Consider the following 25,283-nt stretch of genomic DNA (forward strand, 5'->3'; position numbering starts at 1 on the left):
TCCCCTTCATAACCAGGCCAGACGAAAAGCGAGAGCACGTGCCCTACACAGAGCACATGCGAACGAACCCGACACGGTCTACGTGGACGCCGCAGAATATCCACAACGCTCAGCTTATGCGATATGCGCGGTATCCAACCGCTTCGAACACATCACATCAGCCTCGATCATTACCCGAACGTCCGTAGAAGCGGAAGAATCCGCTATAGCCATCGCGATAGTCTCTTCCACTGCCACCCTTATCCTCAGCGATTCTAAAACTGCCATACAAAATTTCGCCCGAGGCCAGCTACATGCTGCCTCTCACAAAATCTTAACTACCAACGTTCAAACCCCCCGACCCATAGACCTTGTCTGGGTACCAGCCCATTCGGGCAACCCCGGTAACGAAGCGGCCAATGCTGCTGCTCGAGCATACGTCGACCGAGCAACAGATACCGAGGACCTAGGCAGTGCCAGAGATCGGCTGATCACCTACAACGACATTACACTACACTACCGGTCTGAAAGACTTCACTACCCTCCCCCACACCCCTCCTTAACTAAACCACAACAAATAACATGGAGACACCTTCAAGCCCGTACCTTTCCCTCCCCAGCACTGCTGGCACTCTTCTCCCCCTCTACTCATCAGTCCGAATGTTCCCTCTGCGAGGCCCCGAGAGCTACATTCGAACATATTATGTTCAGATGCCCGGAGTTTCAACCACCGGCCGAATTGCGCCTTACGGACAACGAGGCTTGGGAGATTGCGGTCTCCAGCTCAGAACCGGCTCCACAAAGGAGACTGGTCGACTGGGCTGAAGCGGTCGCCGTCAGGCACTGCCTGCTGGCCACCACCCGTGATCAGGAGCCGGCCCAGCCCTTGTAACGAGTATTTCGCGGCTCCACTAAATAAAGTTTTTCACCACCACCACCAGCGCTGCCCAAAAAAGCGTGCCGTGTGCAGGGCGCGCAGCCGGCGGGTGAGGATATTCGAGGAGGAAAACGCCGGAGTGGAGGAGAGTGTCGCTACTTTCAAATTATTGAGGGGTTTTAGGAACAGTGAGCAGGTCGCGCCCCTTGCGGCGGAGGAGGGCGTGACTCAAGGAAGGCCGTAAGAAAGAGCGCGCGCTCTCTCCCTCGAGACCGGCCGTGGATAGCCGTGGCTCGCTACGTCGCCATGACGTCGCAGCCATCATCATCAGCTGCCTTAGCCAATAAAGTGTCGGGCGTTTTCCCTGCATCGTCGGCACTGGCCGATCGTGTGACCGTTCTTCACCGTTCATTTTGGCTGTGTTGTGCGGAGCCTGAATGTGTTCCCGGAGGGATGGCCGCCAGCGAGTCTGCGGCGTGCAGTAGTAAATAGTGAGTGCGTCCCGCAGACCGCCGTCACCATGATCTTCGGCTCGAGTGACATCCTGAGCCAGCAGCAACTGCGGCGGCTCTCGGAGCACAAGTACAGCTGCTCGGGAGCCTCGTTCGCGGACCCTTTCATGCAGCCCTTCTGGAACTGGGTGACGAGCAAGTGCCCCCTTTGGTTGGCGCCGAACCTCATGACGCTGTCGGGACTGTTCGTCAACATCGCTACATCGCTCGTGCTCGTGTGGTACAGCCCGACGGCCACGCAGGAGGTAATTCGCGTTCCTTCGGGCTCCATTGCGCAACTCCCCAAGGCTGCCCCTACTGCTCTAGTTTTCCTTTTTTTTTTTTTTTTTTTTTTTTCAATTAAAGGTTGCCGTTTTAAATTGTGAACGCCGAGCGCGGCGCGAAGTGCACCTTATTCTTACCTTCGCCACCTTCGCGCAGCGCATCGTTTCCGCGGGCCCACCTCACGTGCGGGTGTCTCCGTGGCGGCTGTGGTTTCCCGTCTTGAAAGGCGCCGCATCAATGACGGTAGAGCTGACCCTCGCGATGTGCGCACTTAAAAAATTACCCTGGAGTTCTCGCCCCGAATTCCCGCTGCCGGGGGCCAAGCCGTTCTAGGTGGACATTGCCATCAGCGAACGGGTGGATGCATGGAGCGCGAGGCATGACGTTTAGACTGGAGAGAGAGAGAGGGACCGGCATACAACAGCGGGGGCTCTAAGATTTCGCCCGCTCCGCATCGTACTTGTCCTTGGGGCGCCCAGTGAGCGGTGGGAAAAGCTATTCAAGGTATAGCAGAAAAAATGCTGTAACTTCACTTTGCTGTTTGCAAAAACGAAGCTTATGGTTCCAGGATGAGAGTATAAAAGTCTTATTTGTTGCGAGAGAGGGTGTACACATCCTTGCAGCTGCAACTTGCTATATTGAAACTTCTGCAGAGAAAAGTATACTCAAAACGTGCAACCGGCCACGTAGGGAGTAACTTTGTTTCATTGTACTGCTTTCTACCATCTTGCGTGGAACCACACACTAACCAGTGACATTTGCAGTTGTGTGAAGCCTTATTGAGATGCTGTGCTTTTTGACGTCAGTGTATCAAAGCCATGCTTTTCAGGGAATGTCCTGTCAAACCTTGGCTGTAGAGAGTTATTGGTTGGATAATGCTAACGCTACGGAGAAAGACTTAACCCTCTTCCTGATAGAACAGCACTGAGAAAAGGGATGAAGGGAGCTCACCAGACAACCTATGAATAGAAAAATGCTGGTTTCATATAGTGAACGAAGAATTGTTTCTTACGTAGAAGTGACCTTTTCTGCTGAGTTCAGTCTAGCAAGCGTCTGCCCTGAACTGAAACTACGAAGTCCTACCAGCTGAAGCGCTAAAGAAGTACATCTACAACTAAAATTGTACACAAGATTCCCTTTTGACGTGGTATATAGCTTGTATTGGTCATTGGCAAAGACATTGTCATCTAGAGCAAATTGTGTGCATCAGCCAGCTGTCTTCATTAAAGAAAGCAAACTGGAAGATATTGCGAGATACTTGAATCCAGTTACTGTGCTATCTGTATCGGATTGCTCAGGATCCGCAATTGTTCGGAGTTGATCTGCATGCAATTCTATGTGCAACATATTCATACAAAAGTATGAAATGGGCAGCAGTTTGTGGGAGCAGGGAAGACACAACATAATATTTTTCTGACTGATTTGACTGCTTTCAGCATGCTTGTGTGTGCATATTTTGTACATCATATAAGTTTGAACAATTGTGCTTCATCCGATCGTGCCATCTTGCCACTCTCCCCATGCTGCATTATGTTCGGTGGTCAGCTGTGGACTGTGTTTCCTTTTACATTGAGCACCGAGCGCTTGGCTACTCTTGTGGCACTCCAGCAGCTGTCAGTGTCCATGTCACGCTACCCTTCGGTGTGTCCAGAGATCAACAGCTTGTGTGCGGCATAGAAAAAGCGCTTAAATTCTTGTCACCAGTGAGAGTACTGCCGGCCACCATGGAGATGTCCTTGCAGCGAGACCTCTTGAGCAGAGATAAAGAGGGTTAGCACCTTATCTCGATAGGCTACCCACTTACCCACTTCTGCGGTTGGCTGCTTCCGCAGGTGTGGCGTCTCTCAGTGAGAAAGGGACGCGTCCGATGGGTGTTAGCGACGCACTGGATAGGTGCCAATAAAAAGTGTGGCACAGGATGGGACGGTGAAAACGCTGCGGGCCACATCTCACCTTTATTGCAGTCCGTTTGGTGGCGCTCTGTTAGCCAGCTTGTAAGCTTCACGCAAGTGAGTGGCAGCAGGAAGACAAGGTGTGTGCACGTGTGTGCAGGTTCCTCGGTGGGCTTTTGTGCTATGCGCCCTGGGGTTGTTCGTGTACCAGACGCTGGACGCGTGTGACGGGAAGCAGGCGCGTCGCACGGGCACCAACTCACCCCTGGGCGAGCTGTTTGACCATGGGTGCGACTCCATCTCCACAGTCTTTGTGGCCCTGGCAGTGTGCATAGCTGTCAAGCTGGGCTCGTACCCAGCCTGGATGTTCTTCCAGTGCTTTGTGGCTATCACGCTCTTCTACTGCGCCCACTGGCAGACCTACGTGTCGGGGACGCTGCGCTTTGGCAAGTGAGTGTGAGTCCTGCCACAGACAGTGGCCGCTGCTGCCCGTGCATACCAAACTCTCTCTCACTGCCGACTCGCAGGTTTGATGTGACAGAGGCGCAGTTTGCAGTGATGTTGATCCACGTCGTCTCTGCCATTTTTGGTCCTGACATTTGGGCCACTAAGGTGAGTATGGCCAATGGCTGCCTGCAATATCTGATTTGATGTGTGTAGTAAACCCTCATGAAGTCATAATCGTAAAAATTCTGGTGAGGAATAGGGGCAAAAGACTTTTTCTTTCTTTCTTTTTTAACAAGCTATTTGAGCATTTTTAAACTTTAGTAGCTTTTGCAATTAAATTTCCAGTAGGAAAAACCAAGTGCTTAATAATATTGATGGGAGGCTGAGGTACTACCATTCTAACAGTAGGCGGTAAATATTGCTGCACGCTAATGTGGGCTCACACATTAGTTCAGGACATGACTTGCAGCATGGCCTGCAAAGCTCGAAAACTGCTGGCCGATGATCCGGCCACCCAGCCCCCCTATTTTTTAAATTATTTTAAAAGATTGTTCACATTTGTCACAAGTACCTTTCAAAATAAGCAGCGACAAACACATTTTAGCTGATGGAGTGTGTTATGCACTGCGAGGGCAGTTTGACGAAATTGATATTCTGCAATATCAATTACAACTTGAACCATTGCGCCTAGTGTCTCACATGTGTACCACCATCTGTTTGTGCAGCAACTAAAAGCTTGTTCTGTAAAAGCTCATGCCTGCTAGCTTAAGAGGCAGCGAACCTTTCCTGAGCAAGTGTTGTATTATGTGCATTCAGGAAGAGCCGCCAGTCTTCCCTGGAAGCAGTTAGTAGATTTGATGCCATCGGTACATTGTGTTGCCACTCGTGGTTAGGAAATATGACATTGGAGTTGATGTCAAATGTTTCAAGCATTGGCACTCATAAAAAATAGCACATTTGTCTAGTGTCCTACATTGCAGGGAAGTTTAAAGGTGCGGAGAAAAATATCTCCACCAATAAAATGACAGCTCTGAATTTTTAAAGCAAATCAAAATTGTGAATGAAAAGCTTCAAATCTAAAATACTTTTCATAGCAGGATGTGTATCGATTAATCTGAGGTTGCATCAGGGATAGATTTATGGGTCACTCTTGGACGGGTAATTGGGGGCGGAGGGGAAGGAAACCATTTGAACCATGCATTTGACTTTTTGGTAAAATAAATGGGTTCCAGCACGGTTACCCGAGGCAGAGCTTTTGCATGGTCCTCCCTTCCCCACCTCCCTAAGCTATTGAATCTGCCCCTGTACTCTTGTGTTGGCCAATGACAACCCATGCGTGACTTCACCTTTTGGTGTGCTATATTGTGCCCTCTGTAGGGCATGTCTTCCATGGTGCTTCTGGCCAGAGCTATCACCAGTTGCAAAACTTCCAATAGGGCCCACAAATCAAAATGGCGAATTTAATTGGTCAAAATTCGGGTGCGGCCATAAAGGATGAAGGAAACTATTTCAAGCTGTAAACTTTCAGTGTTGATAAATGCACAGCCACCTGGAAAATAAAATCATTTGAAGAGTGTCAGTACAAAAAGTTCTTAGACATAACTACTGTAGAGAAAAATAAGAGAAAAAAAAAAAGCAATTTTTCATATGGCAATGACTGCAGCAGCAAATAGCTTTTGACCATTTCTGGATGGTGCCACAATCTGTAAGCACTCAAAAAGTGCATGCTTAAACTAGTTAGTTTTTGAAGTTGCGTTCCCCAGCCGGTATGATCAAGAAGTGCTGCTTCTCTCGTCATAGTGTGTCTCGCATTCTGCAGCTTGTGTATGTGCAGCAAACAGTGTTGTGTACAGGTGTTAAGCTGTCGTGTGTCATTATGCAGTGCCTCTCTTTTACCGCACAGCCCCGCTTGATGCACGGTGTGCCTTTTACAGGAGCATATATTTGCTTCACAGCACATATTTTCCGTGCAAGATATTCTTAGCGTGGCATCATTGAATTGCACCAGTTCCCCTACCTGCAGTGAACCACGACTGACATACTCAGGTGGCACTTTGCTGCACACACACGTTGCCTGCGCGTCTCCTCTGCCCAATGTGGGGACTGGGTTACGAACGTTGCTCGTGTTTCAGTATTCGTTTGTCTAATTCACGGCGGGGGCACTCCAGCCTTCCATTCAAGATGAAGACAGGTGCTTGAGAATTACATGAGATCAACCCAGCTGAACGTTCCTTTTTGCAGGCGTGTACCAGTACCCTGCTCTAGCTTTAACCTAGCCTACTTGTGGTTTCTGAGTCTCTGCTTTCACGATTCGCGGTGCTTTGTTAGGCTTGTGTGGAGGAGGCCAGACCCTCTCTCTCGCATTTAAGGGAGGCCCATGTCCCCCTTTAGTTCTACTGTACCATGAGGAACACTCTGCTGTCTTGCATCATCCTGTTGCATTCAGGCACCCACGATGGAAGTCGTTGCCCCAGGCACTGTGGTGGGTGTGTGTGGTGTGGTCGTATCTGGGGAATCTATTTCAGCAGGGTCGACAATGGTTTGTAGAGGTTCAGAATGGCTTTGCGACAATTTTTCGTGGTTCTTTTGTCGTCATCGCTGATTCTTGCCCTTGTACAGCCACGTGGGGATGTGGCCAATACAGTGACTCACAGGTCTGTGTCACTCGATGCCTTCTGAAGACAAGGTTGCCTCTTTCAAGTAAACGGCTCTTGTGTCGTTGCTGTTTTGAGTTTGTTTCTGTCGAAAGGTCGTCATTCTTCTTGTGAGGGAAGCTTAAAGAGGGTTGGCCTAGGCTGATTGGTTCAGCTTCACAGCAAGGTGGAAAACGATGTAGCAAACAAAAAAAAGTGGCAGTGCCATTCTCTTCTATTTGTCTTATTTCTTGGTACTCTTTCCCACCTTTTACCAAGTGAAACTTAGCTTTGTTTCTTTTCAAAATAGAACTCCTAGTCTGTTGAAGACAAACTTGTGGCCCCCTGTGAGGTAACTTCTTTTTTCCATTCCTTTCTGTTAGTTGTACAGCTCTCCGTTGACTTCCATTGGTTGCCTTGAAGCTAGGGTACTCGGAGCTGTAAACCTGCTGTGCCATCAGTGCTTCGTCATTAGTAGTGAATATTTCGAGTGTTTTGGGTATTGCTTTATGGGTAACACAATGTTTTAAGCACAGTGCCTACAAGCAATATCATATTCATCTACCACCTGCCAAGCTGGCAGCCAGGGCCACATAGTCACTGTGCAAAGTCTGCTGTGCCATGAATAGCATATTTGGTTTCCTTGTCAGGTATTGTAATCTGGGCCTGTTCGTGCAGGCATTTTGCGTCGCTCTGTGTGGCTGTAGGTACACGCTTGCTTCTTGCAGTGGGGTTCTCAGGCACTCTGTCCAAGCCTCATCAGCTCTGGCTCCCGAGTCCTTTTGAGTTGTGTTCCTGCACTGATAATCAAGTGCAGTCAATGGCCGATTTTTCGGACTCTCTAGGATCCGTGAAAACATAAAAAAATTCGAGCAGTTCGAAAAATCCAATTTCCTAGGAGAAAGATCACTTTTCATAAACTTTGCCACTGTGGTGGAGGAAGGGGTCACTACACCAGCCTGATGCTTGACGGTCTCGCCGCGCAGTGTTTACACAGACAACAAGTGGACCTACCACTGCAAGTTCGCTGAACCGCCACGTTTTAGGATGCTTCACCACACAGTCCTTATCTGCCGTGCGTTGAAGCATCCTCGAAACGTGGTGGGGCCGTTTATGCAGCTACTGTGTCGCACTGCATGCAGGGCCCCATATTTCTTATGTAAAATTGCATTTTCAACACCCTTGAAGTATAGCTTAATGACGTTCCACAATACATGTTATATTGCTTAGCTATTTCGCAGCGGTGCCACGTCAAATGCAGATGAAATCCGAAAAATTCAGCAATCAGTCCTGATGCGTCTGAAAATTTTCAGGAGCTTATATACATTAGTTGTACGGACCACGTCATGGTACTGCGAAAAAGTCCGAGTAATCAACAAGCATGTCCAAAAATTAGGTGTTCGAATTTTCAGCAGTTGCCCAGGGACACTTTCATGACTTTACAACATGCATGGAGAGGGCTTTTCTTCCTCGGCTCAGCTGGCATGGCATAGTGGCCACCTCTGACCTGTGTTATGGTTTGGATTTGGGGGCCTTTCAAGATTTTGTGGGCAGAAATTTCTGTTTGGTGTCCTCCCCTCGCGGCATCTTGTGGCGGCGTTCTCTGCGAGAGGCTCTGCCTGGAGCCGAGCTGTGGCCCCTGCAGGTTCCCTTTGTTGAGCTGCCGCTCCAGTTTCTGCCCCTGTGTCTGGGCCTGACGGCGGGCAGCGTTGCTCTCTTCAGCTATGCAGGGACCATCTTCACGGGTGGTGTCGGCAAGAATGGCTCCACTGTGGCTGTAAGTGTGGACGCTGACCGCCTGGGATATATCTCCACTAATCTCTCTCTCCGTGCACGGCTGGGGCACCTTCTTCATCAACGGCCCACAAATCTCAGTGCTAGTGATGGCCTGATGACCCCTTTGCGATGGATTTATCCCCCTCCATTTCCTGGGGGAAGCTTACCCACCCAAGCTTGCACCAAGAGTCCAGCAAGCTGTGGACCTGTGCTCAGGGTGCCCTTCTTTGACATCAACTGGAACTAACCTGTCCTCTCACTCTCTCTCTCTCCTCTGCCTGCCTCCTCTCTCTCTCTCTCCCCCTACGGTGCCGGTGCATCTCAGCTACCCCTGTTCAATATGGAACTGCGGCTACTCCCGGTGGCGACGGCGCTCTCCGTCTCCCTGGTCATGTGCTACACAGACATTGCTGTCATTCTTTCAGGCGGAGTGGGCAAAAATGGTTCCACCGTGGCCGTAAGTGTTCCCATCATGGGCTTTGTGTGTGTGTGTGCTTGCTTTGCTGTGCTGCAGCCAGAATGAAATCCGATCAGTTTCACCTCTCCTCAGTGTGATTCCGTCTGGGTCATCGACTGTTCGGTCTCAAACTTGACTGACAATGGCCAAAAAGGGATCTGCTGACTGTTCGTATTTCATCCTGACTCACCTTTATAGTGCATTTGGCTCCACATTTTACTCACGAACTCGGATGCTTAAGTGCTCCCCTGAATGCTTGACACTACTGTATTTATTGGTTCTAAAGCACATTTTACTGTGACAGAAGTTAAAGGCACATTTCTTGGTACTGCGGCATATTACACAGTGGGGAAAAGGACCAAAGAGAAGTGTCACCGTTCACTGAGGCAGGGACTTGCAGCATCCTCTGTGTGCAGTGATGCGAAGCTATACTTGGTGGCAGCCTTTCTTGGCAATGAAGGGAAGCCTTCGTGGGAGAAGCATCTGTAGCTTTCCAGCTAATAGTCAGGCTGCATAATTGTATACCTGTTGTATTGCTCTCTTCGTGGTAACGTCATTTTGTTTTTGGAGCTGCTGCCTAAACCTTTTTGTTTGATGTGCCCTGTAAATTATTTATCAAGGAAACTTTTTAAGTGTTTAATTTTGTCAGTTGTATTAGAAATATGCCTCGGGTAATAGGCGTTGACAATATGTAACGTTTGAAGGAAAAAAGTGATAGCTATGAGCAGGACATATATTTCTCTTTATGCGAAGAAAGAGCATACTTTGAACTTCACCATTCAGAAGTAACTACTGTGTAGAGTGGTGAACGGCAGATCTAGCAACACAGTCCACTGTCTCAGAATAATGTGTTGCATAAGCGTGATAACGGGCACATACATTTTTTTCCCCGCAAGTCTAGCCTTTAGGCTCGCTGCATGTATAGAGCTTATTCATGTGATGCCAATCGCTTGGCACGCCTATGCACGCCACCATGGCTTTGACTAGGTCATGGGTGAGGCAACCTTGTTATCTCTGTAAATCTGACAATGACCCCGCCCCGAGGCTTGGCAGAGGGGGCATTGGTTAGCGGGCTCTTCAGCACACATATTAGAAACGGTGCATGCATATGTTGGCCCCCTCTCCCCCTTTTTAATTCCTTTTGTGTGGCATTTTCTTGGCGAGAAAAAGTTTGAGCTTTTTAGTTTGGAACCTCACAGCAGTGTGGTGGTTGCAAAGTGCAGGGTTGCCACGCAGCAGCCTCCTGCCAGTGAATGGGGTCTGCAAACCGGTCCCCCCCTTTTTTTTTTCCCACAAAAAGGCCCACCAGTAATAGCAGGGCCAAGCCGCAGGTTCATGTTGTAAGCGCCCCATGCTGATGGGGCCTGCTCCCACCAGGTTCTGCAGGAAATAGAAAGTCCTCTAAAACCAGCAGAACTGTGCTTGTTCTTTGTCAAGAACATTTACCAACACTCTGAAAGCATGCAGTGGACATTAAGAGCTGCTATAGCGAGTGCAAAAGTCTGTGTCTGATTCAGTGGCAGTGGTGCGCTGCAGTGTCTCTAGTGTGTCGCTAAATATAGAAGTTTCATGTGTACCTACAGCAGAGAGAAGTGAATCGCACCACTCAGATGGTCCACCTCGTTGGCAGAAATGGTTCACTTTATAAAATCCATGTGATGCTAGTTTCATTGCACTTCCTCTTGTGCCTCTTGTTTGCACACACTGAACTAAAGAGCTTAAGTGACACGGAGTGTAGCGTCCCCCCCACTATATCCTAATGTTTGGCGCACGCAAACATGAACACTCTATTCTAAACCTTCTGATCACATGTTGAAACATAGCACTGGCCTCTTGTAGTTTTCCCGCTGTGGTCGGCGTATTTAGTGGTCATGGCGTTTTAAGCGGGCACTGAATGTTTTTTTCCTAGTGATGTATAAATGCGGAGTAAAATGTATTCTGAAAGTTGAGTCGCCATTCATACTGCTACAAAATTCTACATTGCAAGAATGTTGCCTCTGCATGCTGCATGTCAGTCAGCCTGTACACGAGTGTATCAGGTGGTGCATTGCGTTACGGCATTTATCTTAAATTTACAATCAGCTGCTCTGACTCGTGATTCCGTCATACATAGTTTGCTTTGAGGTATGCCCACCCCTATGGCAGCATAGAACCGTCCAGAGTATGAGGGGTAGTGTAGAAACAAGTATGAATGGCACTTTAAACTCATGCACATGTGCTGCTTTCATTTTTAAAAACTTGGGAACCGGACGCATTTTAGTCAGATTTGTACGTTGTTAGCGAAATTCTGCTGACAGCCTTGTTCGCTTATCACGCTGTTTTTGTTGCGTCAGTTGGAGTCCACAGAAGTATCAAATTAAGGGCTCACCATGATGAACTGTCACGATTAAGAGAGACCCCTCCTCAAAGTTCTGAGCCGTGTGAAACTGTATGTGGATGGCACCTGATGATGGCATTCTTCGTGGTATTGACGGCATAGCACGCTGGTTTCAACACTAAGAGCACCATAGTCAGGTGCCGTCCACGTGCAGTTTGACACTGTTCAGAACTTGGAGGAGGGGTCTCTTACTTTTGCTTCAACACTTGATGAAACGGGGAGGCATTGAAGAATGCTTTATTTTTTTTTTAATGGTGTTAGAAATGAGAGCAAGAAAATAGTTTCATTAGCAGCTTGCCGAATGTGCGTGTACATGTGCAGCAGTCACAGACTTGTACACCTTATTGCAAAGGAGGTCTGTTACACGCTTAACGACATTTTGAAGTAGCAGTGCTGCATAGTTTGTAGTGTGTCTTCAAGCAGGGACATTGCCAGAAGCTTTTGCTCTTTTAGAATATCAGCTTTTTCATCCCAACATTAGTGCATGCGTAATACGGATAATGCAGCAATGCGTTTGTGGATGCTCTCCCCAGGGCACCAGCGTGCTGTCTCCGAGCATACCCATTGCGCTGGTGGTGGTGCCAGCGTTCATAATCTACCAGAAGTCGACCACCAGCATCTACGAGCACCACCCGTGCCTCTACATCATCGCCTTTGGCATGGTGGCCGCCAAGGTCACGAACAGGCTGGTGGTACGTCCCATCGCTTGTCTCCAAGTTCATGGCACTGGTGCGATGATGGCGTGCATGTTGTCACGTGCAGGTGGCGCACATGTGCCGCAGTGAGATGGACTACATGGACTCGGCACTGCTAGGACCTGGCATGCTCTTCCTCAATCAGTACTTCAATACCTTCATCAACGAGTATGCCATCCTCATTCTCTGCCTGGTAAGGAACAGTTTGGTGCTCGCATGCTTTGCGCAACATTTGAGGAGTACCTCGCCCTGCAGTTTGTGACATCCTTCAAAGCATTTCTTGCATGCGACACTGAAGACTGTTCACGACCAGCTTTGTGTGGCAGCACGTGCTAACTGGGTGGGTCTGAAATCCTGCGCACGAGCTCAGAAAAAAAGTTCAGATTGTTTTTCTCACCGCACAGTGGGCACCTGGAGGAATTGCCAAACGACTGGTGCTGTTGTCCAAGGTTCAACGAAAGTTCATCAGTAAAAATGACATTTCGGAACCCATGTGGGTTCCCTGTTCACAATGAAGCTGACGGGACATTTCTTAGTTGTTGTTGTTTTTTTCCACGAAATGAAAGGAATGTGAGAGGAGAGCGTGGAAGCGGGGAGCCAGAGAGATTGCACGTCTGGAGGTGTTTGCTGAGACTAGCACTCAACCCAGCGAACCATCTTGGCTGTCTGGCAAACGAGTGATGCAAAGTTAATGCTTCTTTCGCGCATCCTTTATACTTTCTTGCTCGGTTACATCGCCAACAGCGACATGGCTCAAGCGACCAACCGGTGCGTAAGAACTGACCTTTTAAATGGCAGAATAAAGCCCCGGTTGTCTTTCAATGACACTGAACTTATGAAAACCGAATAACTTTGAAGCAAGCGAAAGCAAAAGCATGTTATATGTCTCTTTTATAAACAACTCAACCACCTAAACAAATATGTGGGAGCAAGTTTCAAAGGTAAATGGCAGCTGCTTGCTACTTAATGATTCCCTTTTTGACGATACCTGGCTGACATACAAGTATTCAGGAAGAGGCAGGCATATTAGTGGAACACCTTGCTGCAGTTTCTAGCTGTTTACACTATGCACCGTCATTTTTAAAGTGCAGAAATACAAGCTTCAGTCAGGTGGTGGGACTAACTAAGCATATGGTAGTTTGAATAATGTGCAAGAAATCAACAGTATGCTGGCTGCTGGAAAGCAAACTATTCCAGGGCATAATGACTTTAACTATAAAGTGCTATCGCATCTTTCATAGCCTCCTGTATTCACATTTTTTAACTAAATATTGATAGCAGAAAAAACTACTTGCTGCTTGGAAAAGAGTAATTATAGTACTGCTCTTAAAACCTGAAAGCTGCCAACCTCTCCTAGTAGTTCTAGGCTCATAGCACTTATAAGCTGCCCTAACTCAATCCGCCATGGTAGCGCAGTAGTTAGGGCGCTCGACTGCTGTACCCAAGTATGTGGGATCGAATCCTGGCTGCGGCGACCGTTTTCTAATAGAGGTGAAAAGCAAAGCGCCCGCGTGCTGTGTAATGTCGGTGCTCGTTAAAGAACCCCAGGTGGTCGAAATTTCTGGAGCCCTCTACTACGGTGTCTTTCATAGCCTGAGTTGCTTTGGGATGTTAAATCCATTAACCAAACTAAGCCTGCCTTAACTCGTCTGTTTAGATTTATAAAGAAAGCAAGTGTCTCGCGCAACGAACAGCAACAAATTTCTTAGCCCCTTGTTTGGCGCTTGGTTTTCTCAGTTTCTTACATGCCGGTAAATTTAACTCAATGTATACAGAACCGCATAATACCCAAATTAATATTTCGTTAATTTGTTCTGCTAATGGCCTGTCTCACTTGAAATGTACAATCAGGATACTACGCTCAATTATCTGGCTGCTTATTAATTATGTATTGTGTTGGTTTAGAAAGGGTACGTTGGAGCACTTTTTTACCTTTTAGGCACTATTGATGGATTTTCTGCATCTGCTCCCAAATGCCAGTTTGCATGCGAAGGGACTTAAAGGTCAACTCCGGTGGTTTTTCCATCATTCTGTGTTTTTGGTTGAATTAAAATCCTCGGTACGTCCTGACTCGAACACAAAAAACCGTTTTCCTAAATTCCAATTAGAAGTATTTTTAAAAAGAAAAAACAGCAAATCGAAACCGAAACTGCTTTTATGGCCAGAAATGACGTCCCAGGTGACGAAATGGTGACGTCACACTCAGTATTAGAGAAACACTTGTACGTGCGTTGGGTGGTGAAAATAAAGCATGGAAATCATGAAGCATTGCATAAAAAGTCTGAGGTAGTTCAATATAAGCCTCACAATTTCATAATCATGCGGGAAGTGGACAGTAACGCCGGTATACTGTTTGTGACGTCAGAAACTCAGTGTTGCCGGCAGAAATAGTCTCAATTTAAGCCATGAAAACAGCATATTTTAAAGTCGTGTTGCGCGCGAACGGATTATCGCACGGTGCCCAAATTTTGTAGAATGCGTCAGGACAGAGAGGAGAATCTACAGTAAAATTTTTATTAGAATATTCGAATGTCGAAAAACCCCCGGAGTTGCCCTTTAATGCTGCCTAGTGGAGGGGGTTCACATCAGTTCCAGTGGGAACTGAATGAAGGGGGCTTCACCCTCTCCGGTTGAGAGGGCTTTCTGCTAAAGCTGTCTTGATGGTAAAGCCTTTTTCTGTCGCACGGCAACACTGGCATCGAAACTGGCCTTGGGAAAAACCCCTCGACGCACTAAATTTTAAGCATACCATAAGGTCCTTTGCCAAGAGTGGGAATACATCCATAGTTCCGCTCAAGCCAGTGTTGGTCAAGGTGTCGTCAAGGGTCTGTTCAAAACAAACGCGCTTGGCTTCAGGAGCCGAACCACTGGCCGAGAAAATGAAGTTTGATGAAGACTGTCTCTGTTGAGAAGCTTTGTGTTTGTTAACAGAAGTGGCGCTGCAGTCGGCAGCAGCAATGCGAGGTGTCAGCGAAAGCATAGCATGCCTGCACTGCAGCAGGCAACACTGCCTTTGAAACCAATTCACATGCACGAAAATTTTAAAGCATGCATGTCACTTGTGCTAACAAATATTTTGTCTATGTCTGGACAGCAGATAGGTTCCCACTTTTCCAGCCTATCCCCTCGATGGAATTACCAGGCAGCGCACTCTATTGGCTTCCTTCTCCATATCTACTGTTGGCAGCAAAAGTGCAGCTACGGTGAACGAATATGTTGACTAAATGAAACCGGAAAAGCACAACATATAGAGAGATATTGTCACCACTTTTCAACTTTCGTGCCAATCGCTAGCTCATGCAAGGAGGAAGACACCCAGGATAACTCGAAGCAGCTTTTTCATAGATGATTAGACGTGGAAAATAAACAGAAACGGAAGTCATGCGTTTACTGTGAACAAGAAAAATGCAATCTCTTTGCCCTTCATAATTTAATTCAGTGCATCTGTTTGGTGAAATAGACGTCAGTGCACGTTAAAGAACGCCAAGTGGTCGAAATTTCCGGAGTCCTCCTCTAAGGCGTCTCTCATAGCCTGGGTTGCTTTGGGACGTTAAACCCCAAAAACCAAACCAAACCAAACCAGACTTTTGTGGCAAGAGTTAAGATCTTGCTTCATAAGTAATGCATGCATGGAAATCTGCAAGAATGGTCCTTTTTATTTTTTTTATTTTTTTGGCTTTGAGAGAGCTGCACAAGCACATGTGTGGATGTTTCCTCGAGGTTCTTTTGAAAATTTGGCACACTCTGCTGATCTAGATATTTTTACAGGTTTTATTCAATGGGGTACCACATTCTGTTCAATCTTAGTCTGGGAAGTTGCCCTGCCGGGATGGCACAGTGGTTAGAGCGCTCGACTACTCTGCCCAAGGAAACAGGATTGAATCCCGTCTTGGTGGGCATTTTTCAATTGAGGCGTAAAGCAAGATGCCTGTGTACTATGTGTATCAGTGCACATTAAAGAGCCCCAGGTTGGTCAAAATTCCTGGTGTCCTTCACTACGGCGTCTCGCTGAGTCGCTTTGGGACATAAAACATAACACCCAAAAAATAAACTTGGGAATGCCAGTTACTATAGCTATTATCAGCCCATGTATACCATGTACTGCAGTTATTTTGTTTAATTAGAGTGGCTTTTGTGTGCGATATGTTGCGTGTTCGCCAGGTTTTGAACGGCTTTCAGTGAGGAATTTGAGATACTAATCAGGAAGTGACGCTGAGATACCTTGTCAAGGTCGTAGCAACTTTTAATCACTTTCTAGGACCAGTGTTGAAAGAGCCGCTTGTTGAAGCTCTCAAAAGCGAAAATAGAACTATGTTCGGTGCTGTTTGAGCAGTGTCGCACTTAGCAGCTAAGTGTGAATGCTGAAGGTGACTAGTAGGAGTCATTGTGTACTTTTTTCAAAGAGATGCTCAAACTGCATTGTGGGCATATGGGATCTGACAGTGGCTGAGGAGCACGGTGGAATGTGAACGAGCTGTACGCATTTATTCTTGCACTATTTGTTGCACAACCAAAAGACAACCTCGACTGCTGTCATGATGGTCAAGTTTCAGGGCAACGCTAGCCGTGGAGGCAATCTATTGCCACAGGCAAGGGAGCTGCACCAGTGCTGGAGGAATGAAAGCGGGAAACATTTGAGGACATCAGAAGTGATCAGGTCGTGTATAAGGAAGGCTTTCATTTGCTTTTCAGCAGGTAACAGATTTGAAAGAAAAGCCAGGTCCAGCCCTTCAAGATGTAGTTGTGTGGGGCTCTGGTATTTAATATGCATTTTTTGTGTTTGGCCTGCGATACCACTTGGACACTGTAATTTTTTGATAGGTGTACTCGGTGGGGAACCTGCTGCACTACTCGGTGACAGTGTGCAACCAGATCTGCGCCCACCTCCAGATTCCGCTGCTGCGGATTGTGCCCAAGTACGTCGTCTCTGCCGACAAGGCCCCATCGCAAGCTGGTGTGTATGACATAACCTCCCTGCATATTGCTTGGCTTGGGTTGGGCTGTTGGAGGGGAGGGAGGGGGGGCAACAGAGCTTGCTGAACGGAGCGCCCTGACTGCTAACGCGCTTCCTTGTGCTTGGCTGTGTGTGTGTGTGTGTGTGTGCGCGTGCGTGCATGCATGCGTAGTGGAATGCAGATGCAATTGGCCTGATGCTTGCCTTGTTTCCACACTTCTAGGGCAGTGAGAAGGCGCATGCGGTAAGTTGGTGATCCCCCGTCTCCCTCCCTCCCTTCCGTATCCTAGTGTGTAATGACTGTCTCGTTGAACTATGTTTTCTCACCGTGACATGGTTTATTCCAGATACACATTTTCAGATGGTCTCCTGTGGAGGGCTGAATCGATTTGTGCAGATGCAAAGGGTGCCCAAAATATAAAACCCTTGTTTGCATTTTTAACGAACACTGCTTATTGAAAATTTATGAAATTCAGAAATCTTGCAGCTTGGCATCTGCTACACCAGTATTACTTTGCAATGTAATTGCTATTAAATCACATGGCTCTGCACCGCTGGTAAACAAAGGCATGCACGCTTTATTTGTACCAGTTTTTTTTTTCATAGAGTGTACAGCTTGTTCCAACGAAAAGAGTCTGCCACCACCGTCCACCGCAGGCGGAAAAATAGAGGCGACATTAGAGCCTTCACCTTTAAGTGTATGCCAGTGGCTCATATTTGCTGACTCCGCTTGAGGTTTCATGTTTGCATACAGGTACTTTTTTCTTTCTTCAAAACAGGATGGACACTTGAGCCATGCTCTGGCATCTGAATCTTTAGGCTAAGCTTAAATGTCCTAAACTCCTAATGCAGCCATGTCCTCGCAGCAGGAATGACGCGCTCAACATTTTGAAATCGAGATCCGTGAAGAGCAAAGATGAAAATCAGACATTGCCAAGTCAGGGGTGCGAGGAGTATGAAGCTGTACTGTTCAGGGAAACTGTTGCTTTTTTTGTTTTCAGACTGGTGTGAGGGTGGCTGCTTGTTTTTTTTTTTTTTTTTTTTATTTTGGGGGCACGAAGGAAATGTCGGTGCAAAGAAGCCATGCATGTCATTGTTCACTGGTAGCCCAAAGCTGTAGAAGTTGAGAGAGACTGAATTGAAAAGTAGTACTCTAGGTCAGGCAGGTATGCAGCTTTATTATTTGTGAATTCCATAAATTTTGAATAAACAGTGTTTGAGAGAAGGAATGAGGCTTTCTGGGCATCCCGTGTACAATGATAGAAACCTGTGCAGGCCCTCATTCCAAGCTTCCCTGCCCAATTCGTTTTTTGTTCTACCATGATTTTCATGGGTACCAGCCCTGGCATGCGTCTTTGGACTGCACTTGATTTTTTGTGGCTGTTCTTTTTAGTAGAATCCTCTGGCTCCATTTGTACACCAGCTTTTTTTGCCGGTGCTTGGTAGGCAGCAGTGTAAGCAGTATTGGCATTACTTTTGCTCTGTGCAGTGCATAGATTTTTGTTAAAGGGACACTAAAGAGAAAAATGAAGTGGGCTTGCATCGATAGAATGCCAGTTCCTGGTTACAAAAAAACCACTCTTACTGAAAACGGAGCTGTTATAAGGTAGTACAGGAAAGAGGAAGAACAGGAATACAGGTATTGCCGCCACAGCCGAGGCTCGCAACTACAAATCATGTGATGGCAAGGGATCCCGGAGGCTGGCAAATGCGAATTACGTTTACCGTTTGAATGCGATAGTTGGTTTTGTCTCGGATATGATAACATGCTTTTATCACTCGTAAACGACGGCGAAAAGACAACGTAAATGTTGCAAGGCAAATATAAAAATATACTCATTTCGTCCGCTTGTCGGTGGGTGTCTCTAGTCTCTCAGCTAACATGGCGCTACCAGCGTCCACTTCAGTTTCGGTTATGTTCGGGCTCAGGCACTTCGTGCGTGTTTGGATAGTTTGGCTTCGGCCTGCGGCACCTGAAATATGAGCTCGGAGCAGCAGATGCGCCTACCCTAAGTGCATATCGAATGAAGATCATGACTTTGCATGTACCTGCGAGGTATTCTCCACTCCCCAAACACCAGCAATCACGAAGTCTCCTCTTGCATCATAGTGTGCATCATCCTACCCTACTATGTATAGTAGGAAAATATAATTCGACAGGCGGAAACAAAAAAAAAACCAACTTCTTGCCACAATATCTCAGCAATAATTCAATTTTTTGCTGCAGGATATGCGGCAAAAGTGTCACCAAATGCCATTTATTAGATTTTGATAGCATATTTTGGCGTCTTTAGTGTCTTTTTAAAGGGCCACTGTCCAGGGAAGGACCTTTTAAGCGAAGGAGCCCAGTGTTTCGATCAGCTGCCGGAGATAGTCTGTGCAAAATTCTACAGTGACACGCGCACCGCAAAGCAACGAGAATACAAATCAAAGCTCTCTCATGCTCTCCTTCGGGGAGCCAGCTTCCCCGTTTCCTACGCTGGCCCGTCGAGCCACAGTAATGACGTACTTCCAGCGAACGACGTCCATTGGTCTGTCTCGCTGTCTGAGGGTAAAAGATGAGTGTCTACCGCTCGTTGCGCGCTTTTTCCTCGCCACGGCCCGACTGAATCCAGAGGCGCGCGCAGACGGAGTGCCACGTCCCACCTCCTGCCAAACGCGGAGGAGGAAGGGGAATTCGTCTTGCGGGGCTAGACGACCTCGGGCAGGAGAGTGAAAAACCTTTGCGAGAGAATGGAAGGAGAGAAGCACGACAGAATCGGGTGATTGCGGTGGCTGTAACTGCGTTATTAGTTACTCTTTTCAGAGTAACTAGAGTAACTAATAACTTTCTAGATAGACATTGCTGGATCAGTGTCAGGGATCCAGCAATGTCTATCTAGAAAAGCTGCTGAAGTCCCAGCAAATAAAAACAAAGCTGTGGGAACAGAGTGAACATGTGTAACTTAACTGCTCAAGAGAATCTTAAATTGAAAGTATGCTTTTATTGGACTGCTAGTTGAAGCTCTAGGCTCATACGTGTCTGACTCATCTGCGGTGGTGTCGGAGCTTGCGATTTTGTCTTTAGACCTTGCAGTCGTAAAGAAAAAGAAAGAAAAAGAAACTGCAACAGAAGCAGTGGAATCATGTGAATGGTGTTGAATTCATAGTGCATCCTGACACTATGTCGTCCGTCGCCATTTTGTGGGCACTTGAAACCACCCTGCACCAAATAAGTATTTTTTTTCTGCGTCCTCACCTGCCACACTGAAAATTGCAGCTCTAGGCATCATACTATCTGCCTATATGAAGATTACCAGCGGCATCAGTTCTATTACTATTTGCGTGGCTGTTTAACACCATTAGTTCGCCCGACCGCCATTTGGGCCACCTCTCGAGTGGAGCTACAAAACAAACTGTCTAAAACATGAGAGCTAGCAGTGCATTGCAACTCGCCGAGCTGGCAGCTTGGCATAACTTTTATTTTCCTCTCTGGTGCTAGTGCCTAGTGCGGACACTGCTGCTTTCAAGTGGCTGAATCTCTAATTAATGTAATGTAGCCAGCAAGTAGTGCTCTTTGTCGCGAAAAATGTTTCAAGTTTTGGAGCAGCTGTTTTTTTTGTGCTTTGTCCGAAGCACCGATTTCAAGTTGCATGTGACTCCACACTTTGTTGTGATGGGAAGTCGCGTGCGCTTCATTGAGGCAAGAATGATTTCTTTGTATTAATTCTTGCCGGATCAGGATAGCCGTTTTTCTGTAATGCAGTTGGGGGGCTGGCAGCCATTGTAATATGGGTTTTGCACGACTGCGTTCTTTGTGCGCGATTTTCAACCGTAAGATGCAGAAATCGTATCCTGTAGCTCTTCACAACTCTGTCTTGGCAATTTCATTGAGTGTTAGTTCGAAGCAGTGCCCTGGTGCCGGTGACTCTCTCTCTCTCTCTTGTCTTTCTCTGTCTGCCCCTAGATCTTCGGCGCCCAGCGATGCTTCCTCAGCAGCATCGCTTGCGTTCCTGACAAGCGAGGGAACAGCGGCGCGCCTTTGCATGTGCTGCCGCACCCATCTAGGCCACCTTCATCATCTGGCCAGTCATTGCAACGGTCTTCTCACCAAAGAGGCGGGCTTGGACTACCAGATCACGCGCACTGTGATTCCAGGAGAGTTACTGAACTGATCCGCAGAGCCCCACGTGGGGGTTGTGTGGGGGAAGGTGTGCAGTGCTGGTGCTCAGAACTGGTTGTCAGTGGCCTCAGGCTGTGTACAGTATGCCGCTGCGGGTCGGATGCACCCAATGTCACAGTCTCGCAGAGCTGGAATCCGTTAGAGTAAGAGTAGAGCGAGATTGCTGTGCAGTACGGCTTTTCCCGCGCTGGTCAGATTTCTTATTCTAGTATCGCCCAGACAAATACTTGATGTTCTAGGAATTGCCTGGTTCATCGTAGACTGTGTGGGAAGAGAACCGTTCACTTTTTGAAACTAAGCTCCTTGTTTTTTAGGTTTGCTCGTTAGTTCTCAGACTGCCTGGTTTGTTATTTGCAGACTATTACTTAACCCAAAGACTTGCTAACATTTGCCAGAGAAAAACAACCGATGGCATTTGTCTGTGGCGTCCACCATCAGTGTTTTTTTTTTTCTCTGACCATTGAAGAGATTTGTAGATGAATAAAGATGGTTGTTGATATGGGCTCTCCACCTTGCCATTTGTGAAATTGAATTCACCAAGATCAGTAACACTTATTTGCCTGGCACACTTTACACTAGGGCCCTCTCAGTTGGAGTAATGACATCTGCTCAAGAGAAGACTGAGAGAGAAGGTTCACAGCTTTCTCAAGTCATTTAAATTGGACCTTTTGATTTTACTTATGTATTGCTTTTATAGACTGAATTGCTGATGGAGAGGGACACACTGCCTATCATCCAATGGTGTTGTATGTCAATGAAATGTCACTGGAATACCAGTGCAGGACACATTCTTGGGCAGCCTGCTTAGCATGTGTTCACTCTGTTTATTTCAGGGCAGTGATATGCAACACTGCGACTTCCAGTCAACAGCACAATTTCTTCAACATCATCGGGCTGCTCATTTCTTCTCTCTTCATAGATCAGTTGCTTTACTGACATCTCTCTATCAAACAGCTCCATCGAAGCAGCTTGCCCTATTGCGGTCTTGCATTTTCTTGGACTTGCATGATGTGTGTAATAGGTGTGGCACTGTGTTTGGCATCATAAGCTCCATGGTGTAACATATGCATCAGTTCACTGTGTGGCACAGTGTCTTGATGGAGGCCGGTGACTCGTTGCCTTCACTGACTAATTACACTGGCACACAAACTTTTGAGAGCCTAGAGCCTCTGTTTATGGCTAGTTAATGAAATAGTACATGAGATGCATGGGAACAGCGAGCAGATAGGCCTCGGATGCTGTTTCAGGCTCCTAGTCTGACTGTTTGTCAAGTGTCAGTGCAGGAACGGTTCAAAATCAAACTGCCACTCTGATGCCATGCTTGAGTGCCTCACCCTCATGTCCGTAACAGTGTGTATGTGTGTGTGCGAGTGTGTATGTACTCAGTTCTTTGGTGGATATGTGTTTGTTTTGTCACAACAAGAGTAGTATTAATAATCGTTTAGTTGCTGCCCCTCCCCCGTTGTGTGGCTGACTGGAGGGCTCCTCTCATTCCAGGTTCGGAGGAAGCGCTGCTGGCCCCCGAAGAGCCTCCACCGTACCAAGAGTCCCTCCTGGAGCTGGACCATACCTGAAGGCACCTCCTCTCCCTTTCTCAGCAGATACCTTGGGACTACTGCACTTAACCCTGATATGACGACACTGGGCCAGATCTGGGCGTCTTCTTGAAGCCTTTAATTCTTGCTGCCTGCAGAACTTTTTTTCTGCGATAGAGTTCCAGTGAGTGAGAGTTGTGTACAAAATTAATCACACCCCTTTTCTATGAAAATATGAGGACAGCCCGTAGCACCTGGCTTTAGTGGGAATGGGTCAGTTTTGCGAAGTGTTTGAAGGCGATCATTTTTTGCGACACACTACTGTGTGGCTGTCTTGTGGGAAATTTCTGGTTTTATGACGCCATGCTAAAATGAAGTGCAAGCGGAGAGTTCAGTGGTGCTTGGTCACGCACACCAAAGAAGATTGCCGAAGAGAAAAGCGTGGGAGCCTGAAGTGTTGCCTTTGCAAGCACAGCTATTCTTCCTGCAAATGCTTCACCCCTGGTGTGAAGTGGTAAAGGGTGTTTCATCCTACTGTGCATGGCAGTGGCACGAGCGTTCAGGCTGAGCTAAGCCAGCAGTTCTGCCAGAAGGCATTATGCAGACTTATTTGGAGAGGTCCTCCTCCTTAGACCTCACAATAAAATCTGTGTGAAGAACCCACTGCTGGCCTGTTGCCTCGCACTCCTGCCTTTGTTCTAGGAAGTGTTCAGTTTCTTATGCTTGACAGCATACTGTATGGTGACTTCTTTGCATCAAAAAAGACTGCTGGGCAGGAAGACAAGGCAGTCCTCATTAAGGGCCACTGACCAGGGCTAACGTTTTAAACAACCGCAGTCGGTAGGTTAAGCATTGAAGGCAGTTTCTGCAAAGTGCTAGAGCAATGTGCGCCCCAGAAAACTGAAAATAAACACTATCGCGCTCCCTTGGAGAAAACCACGTTGACGTCGAGCTGTCTTGGTGAAAGGTATGTTCACAAGTCTGGCGCGCGCTTTTCTGTCCATCAGATGTATCCGGGGTGTCTTCTGTTGATGGTCCACTGCGCACAGGCGTGGCGGTGTGGGGCCACTAGCTGGGCCTGTCTGGCAAACGGACAAGCAAAGGTCCATTTAATTGTGAGACGGTCACAACTTTCCGATCTCTACCCATAAAATGGACTCTCGCTAAGTTTATTCTACGACGCTAGCTCTAGCTGATACACGCAGTCTGCCTAACTTCACGCCTACTGACAATTTTGGAGAAAGCTTGTACATATGGCATACTTCAAGGGACTCTAATATGGCAATGCATTCCTTCGGAAGGGGACAAATTTCACTTGCGGAGCCTATCCCATGTCTAGACCAAGCAGGTAAGTGTAAAAAGGGCAGCAGCACGGGGAAATATGCAATGGGCGCCGCCATATTGCCGACATGGTCTGCTTTGTGTACAGGGCGAGAGCTGCAGCGGAACTGGTTTTGCAGCAGTCCAGAGAGGAGATGACATATTTGCTAAGTACTCCCTGGAGTGGAGATGGAGTCGTCGCTCGAGAATTTTTATGCGAAAGCATTTCTTTCCTGATGAGTGGCGTGGACAAGATGAGCAGAGCGCGTCTGCAAGCATCGGGAAAAAAGTCCACGCCAAAATCGGCCCGACCTCGGCATCCGACGCAGCTAGAGCCAATGATCTTGGGTATCTAAGAACATTGGCTAGGAATGCGGCATCGGGAATTGGTAATGACCTGAAACGTCGGCCGGCTTTCGGCCATCGACTCCGGCCCGAACGAATGCAAACTTTTATATCCCACCGAAAAGAGGCCCTCCGTTTCACGCCCCCGGCACGCAGGCCATAAAAGGGGGGGTTCAGACCAAGGACTAGTGAAGGTACAAGAAGAGTTCACGCGCCTCAGCCGCCAGATGGATATGGCCTGCTGCTGAACGGCGGGGCCTCCACTCCGCAGCCAAACCTCCCAGGCTTCTCTATTGTGCATGCCGGCGCATGGGGAGTGGTCGCATTCCCAAGTAATGTGATCTAGTGCGCCTTTTTGGCCGCAATTTTTGTATTTCGAATCTTCTTTCTCCCCGGCCTGTGTCAGGAAGATCTAGACCAGGCAGGTGTAGTTTCCGTTTTGTAACCGCCTCCAAATGCGCGCCTCATTGTTAGAGAATCCGGGAGTGGGTAGCTATTTTGATTTAATTTGTGGAATTCAGCAGTTCCATTGTATGTTATGGCACAATCTTTTATTCCCCTGTAGTCCGGTCGTTCCATTGCCGCCCGGTGGTAGAAATCTCTGGCTAGCAAGTGTGCAGCTTCGAATAGTTGCCAGGTGCAGATTCACGTGCAGGTATCCATATGATGGAGATTTTTCAATTAATGGGGTTAGCAAGGAGGATCCTTTTGGCCTCTTCCGAAACCCTTCCTTTTCCGAAATTCCAGACAGTCGTTTTGCTGTCACTAATGGCGGCTTTTGTCTGCGTGCCAACGCAAGCGAACGCTATTGCAACCTCTTCAGCTGTGCTCGTGTCACTAGTGCGTGTCGAGACCACAATTTTGGGTACGCCCGACCTCTCCTGATGTGATCGACCAAGCGTTACTGAATTAACGTCGGCCATTCTCCTGCCCAAGCTTTTTAGAGCGACAGCTCTACCCCTCCCGTGTAGTCCCGCTAGAATAGTAACTGGTTTATAGGAATTAAAGCAAACACGCACTATCAATTTTTTCATGCATGGGTACCTAACCGTGTGCTG

At 47.5% G+C, this 25,283-nt stretch overlaps 1 protein-coding gene across 6 annotated transcripts; it reads left to right on the plus strand.

Moving 5' to 3' along the window:
- Window positions 1-1,186: 1,186 nt before the first annotated feature.
- Window positions 1,187-23,223, plus strand: LOC146192620 (choline/ethanolaminephosphotransferase 1-like). Of its 6 annotated transcripts, none has more exons than XM_084602518.1 (9): window positions 1,188-1,613; window positions 3,685-3,974; window positions 4,052-4,136; window positions 8,706-8,837; window positions 11,748-11,906; window positions 11,977-12,102; window positions 16,731-16,863; window positions 17,087-17,107; window positions 22,523-23,223. In XM_084602518.1, the coding sequence occupies exons 1-8, from the start codon at window positions 1,377-1,379 to the stop codon at window positions 17,092-17,094; spliced, it is 1,170 nt and encodes a 389-aa protein (XP_084458644.1). In that variant the 5' UTR covers window positions 1,188-1,376; the 3' UTR covers window positions 17,095-17,107; window positions 22,523-23,223. The 6 variants fall into 6 exon arrangements, with proteins under 6 accessions (XP_084458641.1, XP_084458644.1, XP_084458643.1 ...); XM_084602517.1 differs by lacking the exon at window positions 22,523-23,223 and adding an exon at window positions 20,810-21,476; XM_084602515.1 differs by lacking the exons at window positions 8,706-8,837; window positions 17,087-17,107 and adding an exon at window positions 8,250-8,381 and having other exon boundaries at window positions 1,187-1,613.
- The last annotated feature ends 2,060 nt before the right edge of the window (window positions 23,224-25,283 follow it).

Source organism: Amblyomma maculatum, chromosome 4, assembly GCF_055883805.1.
Source record: "Amblyomma maculatum isolate TAMU_Amacu chromosome 4, ASM5588380v1, whole genome shotgun sequence".
Lineage (NCBI taxonomy): Eukaryota > Metazoa > Arthropoda > Arachnida > Ixodida > Ixodidae > Amblyomma > Amblyomma maculatum.